Here is a 13,106-nt window from a genome sequence, read left to right as displayed (position 1 = left end):
TGCTGTCAATCTAAGTCTGACCAAAAAAATGACAGAAATATTTCTTTTTAAACTTCCTGTCTAATTGACTGCAAATTGAAAGTCAACATTTCCCTCTCGATAAAACTACTGATAATGTCAATTATTTATAGAATTTATATCTTGAAAACATCACATAAAGGACTTGCACTACTATTATTTAGAAAAGGATTCATTCTCATTTGAAAGAAAGACAACAGTTTTGAAAAACCTGTTCTAACATATCAAATACTTTAAAATGCTGAAGTGCCTTCAAAAATCTGTTTCAGGATACACAAAGTAAGGTTACTACCAGAACCTTCCTCAGAAGAAGCCCAGAGAAACACGTCCTCTGTAGCATAAGCTCTTTTGACCTTATGGTAGACATTTACATTTGCAATTATTTAAGTTGAAGTGTGATGCTTTTTTATTGCTTTCTGTGACATCCTCATTAGCACCTTTCCAGCCAAACTAATGAGACTTTTTACTGCAAGAGTTCATGGATTGTACTACTTCCCATTCAGCTTGGTGTGCTAAACAGTATTTTTTCCTCTGCAAAAGATGAAAATTTCTGAGTTCTTCCCCCAGCCAAGTTCTATTACTCTAAAATGAAATTACTGCACTGAAAATCATCTTAAAATCACTAAGTTTATCTGAAATCTTAATAATGAATTATACAGCATGGCATAAAGTAAGCTGTACCACAGCACACCTGCATCTTCCCCTTCCCCCACAGAATTCACTTGCTTCACTAGTGACATTGAAGCAATATGGTGAATTGCCTCAGGTCACCAAGACAGCTAAAGAGCAAAATTAAAACTCCCTATTTATCTTCATCAAATCTTGCACAGTTGGTGCCACTTAGAAGCAACATGGTTCTGCTGCTAACATAAGGAAGATTGGGGAATACTGTGGAAGTATTGTTTAAAATCAGATTACATTAGGCTTAAAACCATGCTAAGATTGTGATTAATTTTGCATAGCTTAGTCAGAAATATAAAACTGATCAAACCCTGAGAGACACCTACAGAGAATGAACCCATGCTAAACCAGTCATCAGGGTATATACGTACAAGTCTTTCCTCTGGCAACAATCATTTTAGTCCCAGTTGTTTCCTTCTGTCCTGGACTTCAGCTTGCCACCCCTCAGTGACTGTCTGGCAGCTGTTTTTTAGATGGGCTATAGAGACTAATTTTATCATACATGCTCCTCTTTCTTTCCACAGTAAGAGATAAACATCCATTAATTTTAGCCCTGCTGCAGTTTTACACTAGCTTACTTTTGCTGTTAGCCTTAACTCTGAAAATTTAATTCATCTAGTTTGGTCTGTAGTCAGTATTTGTGCTACATGAGGGGAAGGAAATGGAAAAATTCACACACTTTCCCATTAAGTTCTACCAATATACCATTAGAAGAAAAAAAGTACTTTAACCTACATTGTTTCCAATTTTATACATGCAACCTGAGTTAATGCATGAGAGCAGGGTTCAGCAACTCTCCCAATGCAGTCTATGTTCCAGTTAGCAATCCAGTGTTCAAATTCTGACCAGAAAAATATGGTGGGACTCCTTCCTGCATACCAGGTTGTGCACTCATCTCAGTTTTAAATAAATGGACTATCATTCTCATCTCATTTATGCATATTCTTGGTCATTTACTCTCAAGTCTATTTCTGTACAAAAGTATACGGTAATCAGGCCCTGTGTTCAATGCAAATGTTAATCCTCAATGCTAAATCAACTTTACTCCAGAGACAAACCTGTACACTGTTCTGTCCCATTTTGGGATCACTGACATGTCACAGCATGTAGCAATTCCATAAACAAATTAAAAGAGATTCAGTGATGTTTAGAGCAGTCAGGAGTAACATAAGGGAGGATCCTAGGTAAAAGTAAAAATGAAGCCTGAAGAAGACCTTAGTTTCTGATTCTGACATAAAAAATGAAATAGTTTTTTTTTTAAGTTGTTTGCTATATGAAACTAATTTCTCCCCTTATTTTAAGTCTTAAGACAGCAGAGTAAGTAGCAGTACTCTTAATTTTGAGATAGCCTGGGTAAGAAGCACCCTGTCCAGTTTGAATAAATTGCTGTGCTAAGGGCCACCACTTGGATAACTCTTGAACATCTTCCTATAAGGAATAAAGAATTATGGTACCACTATCATTAACACTTTTCTCCTTTATTCAACTAAGCCAAGTTGAAATAGCCAAAATGACCCTCAAGAAAAACCCACTGAAGTGTCAGCACTGCAGCAGAGCATGCAAAACTTTGGACCATCTACATAAACCTATCTGGGAAAGCATGTGCTAATGTAGGAAGAGAGAGTAGGCAGTGGCATCCAGCAAAAGCTTCCACCTGAAACTATGAAATGCATTCCATACATACTATCTGGGGTATAGAACTTAAAACCACATTCAACTAAAAGCATTTGTGAATGGCCACCACAGGCAAGTCGTATCACATACACACAAACTAAAGTAGCACCGGGAACCTTTAAAATGGTCAAAATCTGTTTTTCACTCGTTAGTGAAGGCTGAGGTAAACTGGCATTTTCCTGCATGATACCTAACCATTATAGCACACACCAATCTCCTCCCTTTCAGTAACACATGCTGCACTAACAGATGTCTCACTCAAGTTCTTCTACAACTCTGATTTTGGAAATACTGGGATTCTCCCAATTTGCAGCTCGGTAGAACTGACATAGGTAAATCATGCAGTCCTGCTGGGAACTGGAAGATGCTATTGCAAAAGCATTATTGCTATAGAAACACCTCCAAATATGGCTGCACACTTTGTTCTTTATACAGTCATACAGAGCTTCAATATCAAAAATATGCAGTATGGAGAGCTTATTGATTTAGTCAGAAAACACTTGGGTGGGGACAAAATAGAAGATGTAGTTACTTGTGCCCCCCAAAGCCATGAACACAAGACCTCTCCATATTACGTCCACATCCATTGGTCACTTGCTTTATTTGCTGACAAAACTTTTACCAAAGGCTTCTAGAGCGAAGCTTCCTCTGAGAATTTGCCATGACTGGTAATGATGACACTTCTTATCCAGTAAAGATATTTTCTCTCTTTCACATGCCTTTCTAATTTAGAAATGGAAAAAAACCCCAAGATTCTCCAGAAAAATCTACCCCATGAAATACAATTTTCTAAAATGTTCTAATTTTCTTCTAAATTTCATGATAAGACAAAAGTAGTAGAAAAATGTGTCACTGCTAGTATAGCTGCTAGTGCCTGTGAGTTGTTGTCAAACAGGCTACAGTTTATGAATTATGTCAAATTAAGTATTCCAGTCACTAATATATACTGTTTGTCATATAGTTGCAGCTTCCTCAGAAAATACTCTGATCACAGATTAAATCAGTTCTTCTATTCCTTCCCAGTGTATTCTGTTCCCCAACTGTTTCTAGGGCACAATCTGGTAAATTCCTCCTAGTACATGATTATTTTGATTGTACACAGCCAAGGGACTGACAGGTACACCCGAGGCAATTCTAACATTTGTCTACAGAAAACAGCCCTTGTCAGGACAGGCCATCAGTTCAACATCAAAAGTAACACATACAGCTAAGGCAGACATCCACTTAAACTCTGCAATAGCTTTTTATCCGTACATGTTTACAACAAAGCAAGCTTCAATCACTAGTTGCAATTGACTTCAAGAAGAATCCTCTCAAACAAGAAATGTCACCAAGTTCAGCCTTGCTACAGAGCTGCAAAGTCAACAGCTGGAGCAAGTATTCTGTCAACTGCTTGTCTGCTGATGCCCTGAAAAATTCTGATTTGGACAATTGTGAAAACAACCTCATATCCCTCTTGTCCTGTAAAAGTTGAAGGACATTGTATATGAAGACGTGCTGAACTGTTTCAGGCTTTCTAGGACTACCAATAGTCATACAACATCGCCTATCTGTAGTGTTAGTTAAAATGGAGAAAAGAATAGTGAATCTTTTATTTCAAGGGAAAAAGAAGTACATCTGAACTCTTCAATGTATGAATTACTGCATCACAAAACTTCCCTCCCTGCAGAGGGAACTGACATCTATACTCTTAAATCATGCATGCAAGTAAGCTGTAACAAACTTTCACCATATTGGCTTCTCTACAGAAACAGTAAACATTTTCTGTAATAATAAATCAAAAACTAGATTTATGACCAGACATGAGCAGGTAAAGAAGCTGCTATCACAGGCAGCCAATACATTTTATGTTTGAACCAAGAGTCTCCATTACAGAAGTGGTAAAAATCCACCAGCTTTTTGGTCATTTGGTCAGTTTGCAGTTTCTTTTTAAGAGACTAGAGCTTAAAACCTGGCAATCCACTAGCAGTGAACCATTTATGGAAAACCTCATCTTAACTATTAAGTCTCAGTGGGCAGCCTATACATTTTCATTCTGTTTTAAACACTGGCATCTGCGCTGGAAAACTGGCATTATATCAGCAAGCTAGCATCAAGTGTACCTATTAGCTACAGTCAAAAAGAGATTTGTATTCCATCTCCGGCCCTCCCAGCAAACACTTGTGTTCTTTAATACGGCGTTTGTGTGCCTGATGTAAAAGTATTATGTAAAAATGAATATTGGGTCCTCCCCCTGTGGTGTTAAAAGGTCTACAAATTATGTTAAATTAGAAAACTGATGTTAACAAGAAAGCTGTGCCTGAAGCCTCTAATTGTTACACAACCTTCTTCTGAGACTATAGCTGTAAACCCAACAGCCTCAATATAATTTTTTGAAAGTAGTTTTGCCTCAGAAATGAGAATTATCTTCATGACTAAAAGAATCACTGTGTGCGCTACTTTACAAATATACACCAGCCCAGCACACATTAGTACCTACAGACTCTGTGTTCACTGCTGTCTTGAACAAGCCACAAGCATTTATGTAGCACTTTGGTAACAAAGGAATGTAAAAATGATCAAGAGGCACTGAAGTCTAAAGCTACTTCACTCAGAAGGCAAGCCAATCTCGTGAGGCACTGCAGAAGCTGAAGAAATAGTTCTCATATGGCTGACATAAATAGCATGTGTAAGCAGCATTTAGTATCATTAACAGGTGGTCATGAAATGAGTAGTTCTCCATTTTCACACAGAGTTGTGACGCATACAAGTATACCAAGGAATCACCCAGTAGGCATAGCAGATAAAGACATAATTCATTAAAAGTATCCAAAAATGTGTCAGCACAGGTCTGTCACTAACATTGAGAAGATTAATTAAAAACTTAGGCCAGATTTTTTTTAGCTCCTTTTTAAAAATCATTATATTCAACATGAATTTATTTGATTTTTTAAAAAGTCTAGTTTTAAAATTAGAACTCCACAGTTTTGTAAGGTGATGTGGCCCCTAAGAAGCAAAAAATACTCATTTTCCTAGTTTAGCTAACACAGAGTTAAATGTATAAGCATGTCAGTGTACACCCATGTATTCTAATTATGTTTCAAACTTAAGGTATATTTTCCTCATATAGCATGCGTAATGGTGCTGCTTATATTACAGAATCACAGAACTTCTAGGTTGGAAGAGACCTTTAAGATCATCGAGTCCAACCCATGTTCTAACACCTCAACTGGATCATGGCACCAAGTGCCACATCCAGTCTTTTTTTAAACACATCCAGGGATGGTGACTCCACCACCTCCCTGGGCAGATGATTCCAGTATTTGACCACTCTTTCTGTGAAAAACTTCCTCCTTAACTCCAGCCTGTATCTCCCTTGGCACAGCTTGAGACTGTGTCCTCTGGTTCTGTCTGTTGTTGCCCGGAGAAAGAGACCGACCCCCAGCTCACCACAGCCACCCTTCAGGAAGCTGAAGAGAGTGATAAGGTCACCTCTGAGTCTCCTTTTCTCCAGGCTAAATAATATTCCAACTCTGACAGGTAGGGATGTCACGAGATGTTGGCTAAAACACAGGGCTCAGCCTTTCAGTTCATATCTGTAAGTTGCCAGTACATTTGGCAAGGTGATAGTTTCTTCTTCCTCCAAAGTTGCAGATAAATTGACAAGCAAGGTGGACACAGTGACTCTTCAAGTGCTGCATTCCCAGCTCAATATATTCCATAGGTGTTAAGTACTTAATAAAGACCTTGGTTTTAGAATCAAAATCGGGGTAAGATAGAATGAAGTTTTACTTCATTTTATACAGAGAGACCTACTAAGAAATTTAGCTCCCCAAGGTAACAGAGAGCATTTCAACAGTTACATATTGCTTCATCTTCCTTTTGAGAAATAGATATTTCCATAAAGCCTTACTTTGTTCAGGTTTTTTTCAATTTCCATCAATAAATTAAAACTGAGGAACTGCCTATTCCACTTTCTAGAACAACCCACCTCACTACTGGTAGTCTATTTAAAGATTTTCAAGAAACTTGATGTGCTATGCTCTAATGACCACCCCTTCTAAACCACAGGGGATTACCTACACAGATTATTTACTTGCATGGCCCTATATGAAAAGCCACTGCCTTAGAATTCTTGGAACCTGTGGAAGACCCAGTCATCCCAACCCACCTCAGAGCATATTGTGAGCCACATGTTATTTCACCATTCAGCACCATTACTAATTCTTTATTTTAAAATGCTAGTTTTAATAGCACAAACCTCTTAAAGAGAATCTGTCATTTGTTTAACAAATAATAAAATTACAAGATTGTAGTAGAAATATGGAAGAACAGATTGGCTTCCATTTCTGCTTGACTTCAGCATTCTAATTTTACATCACATTCATGAACTGTTGCATCTGAAAGCCTATACAGTGAAATAGGAGGTTGTAAATTCCAAAACCAACAAAGCTTAGCAACTGAAATGATAAAGTTTTAAGTTATTCTATAAAATCTCTAAGGAGTCTTTAATTTTAACATGAAATTTATTCAATGATTATGTAGCTGATAAATAACTATTCTTTGAAAAGCACCTAACCTATGAGGATAAGTTGGAATTAACATTAACATAAAACGGCAGGTAAAGAATACCTATCTTCTATATCAAGAGTTACTAGCATCCATATTTAATTTGTTATGATACATCCAAAAAAGTTTCCTTAACATCATGGGGTCAAAGCAAAACCACCACCTAAAAAAGGAACTTCAGACAAAATACTTTCTATCAAACTGATCAATGACAGACCTCATATTCCAGTTTTATACTTCTATTAATTCTGTTTTGCTCAAAAAAATTTTGTAATCTAATGAAGTCATTTATCACACATTATTCTACAGTTCCCATTTACTCAGGAAGTGCAAGACTGGTTAAAAAATGAAAAATACTTGCTCATTGTCTGCACTGTAAGTTTATAGCCAGCAGCATCCTAGAACCCCCACAGATTAGACAAGCTGTTTTCTAAAGTAGTTAGTAGCTTGGAGGTATGCTTAACCATACTACACTGAGATGTTTTCTAGGTCAACATAAAAAGGCCCTGTAAAAGTACAAGCGATCCAACTATCGCTCAATGAAAGACAGATCAAGTTAAGGGGCACCACACAAGGTAATGCTGTGTTTGTTTACAACAGGATGCCATGACTAGACTGAACTTGCCTCCTCCTCTGAGGTGCCTAAATATTAACTGCTACCACTAGTTTTGGGTAATTAAGATAGCAAGAAAAGAAAAGACTATCTCTAGTCAACTTTTCTCATACCTGTCTCCAGTTTAGCACTGAAGACACAAGTCAAAATCCTTTAACTCACATGTTCGTGTTGAATGGTATAAACCAGCACAGTCAACACTGGCACTCTGCTTTGCACAAAGGAATAAATATTGTTTGTAAAGATCACTTGAAACAAATTTTAAATAATCATATAGAAGACAGAAGACTAATACATTTTAGGGCCATAGAGCTCTATGTCCCTCTCTTGAAGGTCACCTGAAAGGGACATTAGTACACGGAATTCAAAATTAAATAGCAGGCTATATTTAGAATAACTAACAATGCCAGAAATTCTAAGTTAATGTAATTTTTATTCAACTGCTAAACTTTCCTTAATTAAAAAAGGGTGAAAAAAATTCACACATGCCTTCACTGACACATTGTTATTTTAGTATATGAATTAGAAGCGAGGGTGAGGTAAGGTCAAAGTGAAGTGGTATCTGAATGCTTTCAGATACCACTGTATGTCTTAAAGGGTATTCAAAGAAATACTAAATTTCAGTTTCTCAAAAAAAGTTGTAAGCTTTTTCTCACTCCAAGAGATAACAAATCTCTTTGAACTTAATTTGCTGTATAAGTAGTTTCCCTTCTGATTTTACTTTTCAAATATTTCTATTCTCGATTTTAAGCACACTTTAAAATTGTAGCTTTAACTCACTGCTACGAAACAGCAGCAGTACACGTGTGAATCAAGCAGCAAGAACTGATCTCATTCAAATAAAAAAGTTCAAAATAAACATAATCTAAAGGAATTCAGGATCATCATGCAAGTATGAAAGCACTTTTTACCATATTATGTTTGAGCTAGCGAAGTTACAATTACAGCCTATTTCAGTATATTTTATATGCTTTTATATTTATATATATAAATATATATATTTTATATATATTTATATTCCAGCAAGAGAATTGGGCATATAAAATTCCCCCCAGAGAAATGCATGTAGATTGCAATTATGCAGATTAAGGAAAACAGTCTTTAAAAGTCTAAGAGCATTAAATGCACCAACTCTGCACTGCACGTGCCTCTGTGCAAACATCGTACTTGAGCTGCGCTATTTCAGCAAACTCTCATCTTTTCTTTGCACAAAACTACCTGCAGAGTCTTTTAAAACACAGAAGAAATCATCATATATGGAACAGACTATCAAAACCCTGCTAGTTGAGTAACAGCTTCCATGCATTGCCTGCAGTTTGAGTGGTTGCGAAGGTACAACTGACAACAATAACATAACTGTATAAGAACAGAAAGACAAACCTGAACCTGCTGAAAAGCCTTCAGTCTCTTCTTGAATCTAGAAGGTAAAACAAAATCACATCCTCGAGCTAGCAATGCCAACTCCTTTCTTAGATCAGGATCTTGTCGCAAAGAAATCTCCTTTATCCTCATGCTTTCGGATTTCATATAATGTCTCTGTGTGCCAGTCCGGGCACTTGAGTCCCAGTAAATAGCAGAGCTGTTGTATTATCTCTCAGTGCTGCTTAAAGCAGCAGCTGCGCCCGAGTTCTGGGATATTATAAGAGTCAGCTCAACTTCGCCCGCTCCATACATTAAAGGGAACTTGGCTGGAATTGCAAAAACAGATTGGGAAGTCACTCTGGGGGCCTGCCCTTTCATCCAGGCATTCCAAAGTCTAAATGGGACAGTATGGAAAATGAAAACCGTGTTTGGAGGAGCATCTATAAAAGCAGCTTCCAATTTTAAAAAAGGCAAGCCCTACAGGAATGCAGAGAGGCCAGTCGTGGTTATTTTCTAGCTTCCTCCTCCTCCCATCCCCCTCAGCTTTCCCTTCTGTCACAAAACACTCACTGTCTAGCTTCAATGAAGCACCTCACCAAAGGATAAGGCTTATTACACAGCAATTAATTCCTTTTAAACTCTTTCGTTCTTTAGTGGGAATCCTATTGCACTGCAACAATGAAGACAATGACAGAAAGAGCTTCAGACAGGCTTTCAGAATGGCTCACATAATCAATAAATAATTTTTTTACATTAATCTATATCTAAGTTACTATATTTCAAGAATCTAAAAATTTAAATGTTAAGATGGAAAACCATAGAAGAAATGAAGCTAATGTCTGAAAACATCAAACCACACTGAAACACTGCTTTAAATCATGTTTTACCAAAGGGTTACATTAGAAATATAAATGAGGTCACAAAATTTGAAAAAAAATTGAAAGGATACTTTTTTCCTCAAGTAGCTTTATAAACATTAACATCCACATGCTAGATTGCATACCTGTCACATTTCACTAGCATTAGACTCTGCTACCACTCTATTTCCAGTGCATTGAATCTCAAACACATTTTATGAGGGTGGTGAGGCCAAGTTTTAGTACACATCAAGATTCTTCATGGAAACAGAAATCTGATAAGCTTCTGTGAAAATTGAAGTGACCTTCAGTTTCTTTCTCCTTTGCAGTTTTAGGTACATTAACTTATAATTAGTGGACTTTTCACATTTTAAACGGATATACCTTTACCAGAGCAGTCTTTAGGAAATGCTACTATTTTGATGGATTTTTTTTCAATATCACCATTACAGTTATGAGTATGGCAACTCTTACTATTCCAAGCTGTGAACACTGTTAGCACCTCCAGATTCTCTGAAGATAGAGGTGTTGGCTGTTTTTTACCTGTACCTTGTCATGCACAAGTTTAGTTACTAACAGTGTAAAAGGAAACACCTGTCCAAACCTACTCTCTTCTCATCCCTCCTACTTTAAATAGGAAAATTAAAAAATGTAATAATTTACCTGATTACACAAAGATGTACACAGCCCAAAACAACTCTTTCACCACTATGTCGGAGATTTCTTTTACTGGATGGCACTATCTTACTCCCATATAATCTTTAGCCCTATTTATCCATTCATAGCCATTCCATATGTAACACTGTATTAAAACCCCACAGTAAACATTTTTGTTCAATTAAGAAAAGGAAACTATGAAAAAGTGCTAGTGAAACATGATTTGTCTTAATTGGATCTTTTTTTTTCAGTTTATCACACACTGTTAGAAAGTAAATGATGACAAAACACCTGCTTTCTTGGTTTTAATTTAGTATCCAGTCCTGTCCCTGCCTCCTTCTTCTTTACTGTAGCTTGTTATGAAGATATTTATTTCTTTCGGAAGTGGGAGAACAAGAAAGGAATTGACAAGGCAAGAGTCAGACATGTTGTGGTTGGCATGACCAGACTATCTGACTGCATTGAGCAAATCTGGCTGTCACTCACTGTCTTTTAGGAAGACTAAATCAACTAACCTGAGATAAACCTTGGCCACAGGGAAGTCAGCAGAAAACTGGGCATGCAGTACACAACAGCAGCATGCCTGGAACTTGAGATGAAGGACTGAGGTGTTAGAGTAGGAGAGGAATCCTATTCTGGCAACAGATAACCATTCCAGATCAAAATGTGGAAGGTCAGGAAGGTTGTATTGCAAGGCAGATTGTGTTTCAGGTTAGGCAGAACAGGCCTTACTTGAGGTAAGGAAAGGCATCTTCTCACCTAAATTGCTATTTTTATCCCTTTCAAGCAGGTGATGCACTCCCATTTGCTGCTACATTTAACAGTCTTATTTGATGTGGCTGTATTATGTCACTAAGGTGATGGACTGTCACACAGAGAGCTAACCTAAAAGAGTGAAGTGCCAGTCTGGAACTTAAAAGGCCTGGAGCTCCTCAACCTGCTGAAGTAGCCTCAGTAACAAAGAAATGTTCTGAATTCCATTTTTGAAGGAGTTGTGTATTTCCCTCCTTTATTCAAACAGAACTCAGAATCCATCATAACATAACCAGCAAACCAGGTTCAGTATTTTTAATTATGCATTGCTTTGTCATAATATTACTTCACTCCTCCAAGTCAATCCCACTGTTAGTCTAATATGTTTTAGCGCTATGGTTTCCAACCTAGTGGTCATTTACATACCTGGGTATTTGTTGTTCACAGGTTGCAATTTGTTGCCCCAGAGATTGCAACTGGCTACTAATAACATCATTTTCACCATCTAAATGGAAAAGGGGTTTGTATTGCCACATTTCAGGAGACTGAGCATTTATAAAGCAATGTAGTCATGAATCCTTTAAGATCTGTTTTAACCTTTTCAGTCATGAATTAATTACAGGGGAAAGTCAACTTCCATCCAGATTGAACTGGAAGTGTTCTAGTGTTACTTTTATTCTAAATCTGAATTCTCTCCAGTGAAAGCTAAGGCAAAATCCTTTACTGGGTGAAGGTCTGGGTGCCAGCCATGAAGCTGTTCAAGTATCCTGGCAGCTTATTATTAGCTAGATAAACAAACAGGGGGAAGATGCATGCTCAGAGCTTCCTTCCAAAGCTAAAGATACACACTATGAATGGATTGGACTCAAGGGACTGTGGCCAAAGGGTTCACCACTTTAACAAAGATCTGAAAATACACAAGAGTAACACAACATAAATAACGCAATATTCTGAGTATTGTAGAGGAAATACAATCTTGAAGACTACTTAAAAAAACCCTTAAGTATTAGCCTAGCAAACCAGAATTTCTTGTCAGAAGCATATACCAACAGTATATTAAAGTCTTTAGAGATTAAGTGGAAGCAACCTCAAATCTGGAAAAAGCATCCCAGCATTACAAGAAGCCCCCAAGAAAATAATTTTCAGCCATATTAAAACTTTAGTTGCTGGAGTCTAGTGTTCAACCCAATAAAACGAGAACCAAGATGACAGAAAGCCTGTTTGGCTTTTGGAGGAAGTTTAAATATGGCTAAATAGCCAAGCCCAATGGCAACAGCATGGAACCCAGCAGCATCCCTCAGCCTGTGATGGTGCAGAAACTAGGAGGGGCTTCTGGGTTAACTGGAACGAAAATTGTTGTATCTCCAAATCAGCCAATGTAAAGGATATGTTATACAACTACTGCAACCCTTTACAAAAGTAACTTAATAGTGAGGGACAGAACACAGCAGTTAAGAGAAGTAAGGCAAGGTGGCCCCTTTTCAATACAAAAAAAAATTAATGGCATGACTAACACAGTATTAAAGATATATTCCAGAGATTTAAAGTGGAAAGAAGGCACGAGTAAAAACAAATAGTTCAGGAACATATACAAGAAGTCAATCAGCTAAGGATGCTTGCTAAAACACAGCTACTATGAGGCAGGAAATACAAAGAAGAAATTACATAAATATACTAGAGACAAACAGAAGAAGCAATTCTTTGCTAGACAAAGAAAACAAGCAAACCCAAACCAAACAACCCTGAAATGCAGAGTTCTTTTTTTTGCCCTCAAAAAACATTGTGACTAGACAATTACCATTATTTAATATTATCAAGAATTATTTCTAAAACAGATAGTCCATACCTGGCTATACTGAAAGATCCTGAAACTAATTTCTTGCTACCAACTTCCCTTTGCAACTGCTGTGCATGAAAAGAGAACAAGAGGACAATGCACTTGT

General features: G+C 37.2%; 1 protein-coding gene across 4 annotated transcripts in view; it reads right to left on the bottom strand.

Moving 5' to 3' along the window:
• PPP2R3B (protein phosphatase 2 regulatory subunit B''beta) overlaps positions 1-13,106 on the bottom strand; it is a 46,320-nt gene that overhangs the window by 21,945 nt on the left and 11,269 nt on the right. Inside the window, exon 1 of one of the 4 annotated variants that reach the window (XM_038158099.1) lies at positions 8,915-9,599. The exons of the other annotated variants lie outside the window; for them this stretch is intronic. Within the exon in view, the coding sequence (XP_038014027.1) occupies positions 8,915-9,061 (147 nt within the window). The 5' untranslated portion in view covers positions 9,062-9,599. Of the gene's footprint in view, positions 1-8,914; positions 9,600-13,106 lie in introns of those variants that run through there. 4 annotated transcript variants of the gene reach the window in all.

Source organism: Motacilla alba, chromosome 1 (assembly GCF_015832195.1).
Source record: "Motacilla alba alba isolate MOTALB_02 chromosome 1, Motacilla_alba_V1.0_pri, whole genome shotgun sequence".
NCBI lineage: Eukaryota > Metazoa > Chordata > Aves > Passeriformes > Motacillidae > Motacilla > Motacilla alba.
Note: the sequence above shows the minus strand (reverse complement) of the source record. Positions and strands in the feature narration are given on the sequence as shown.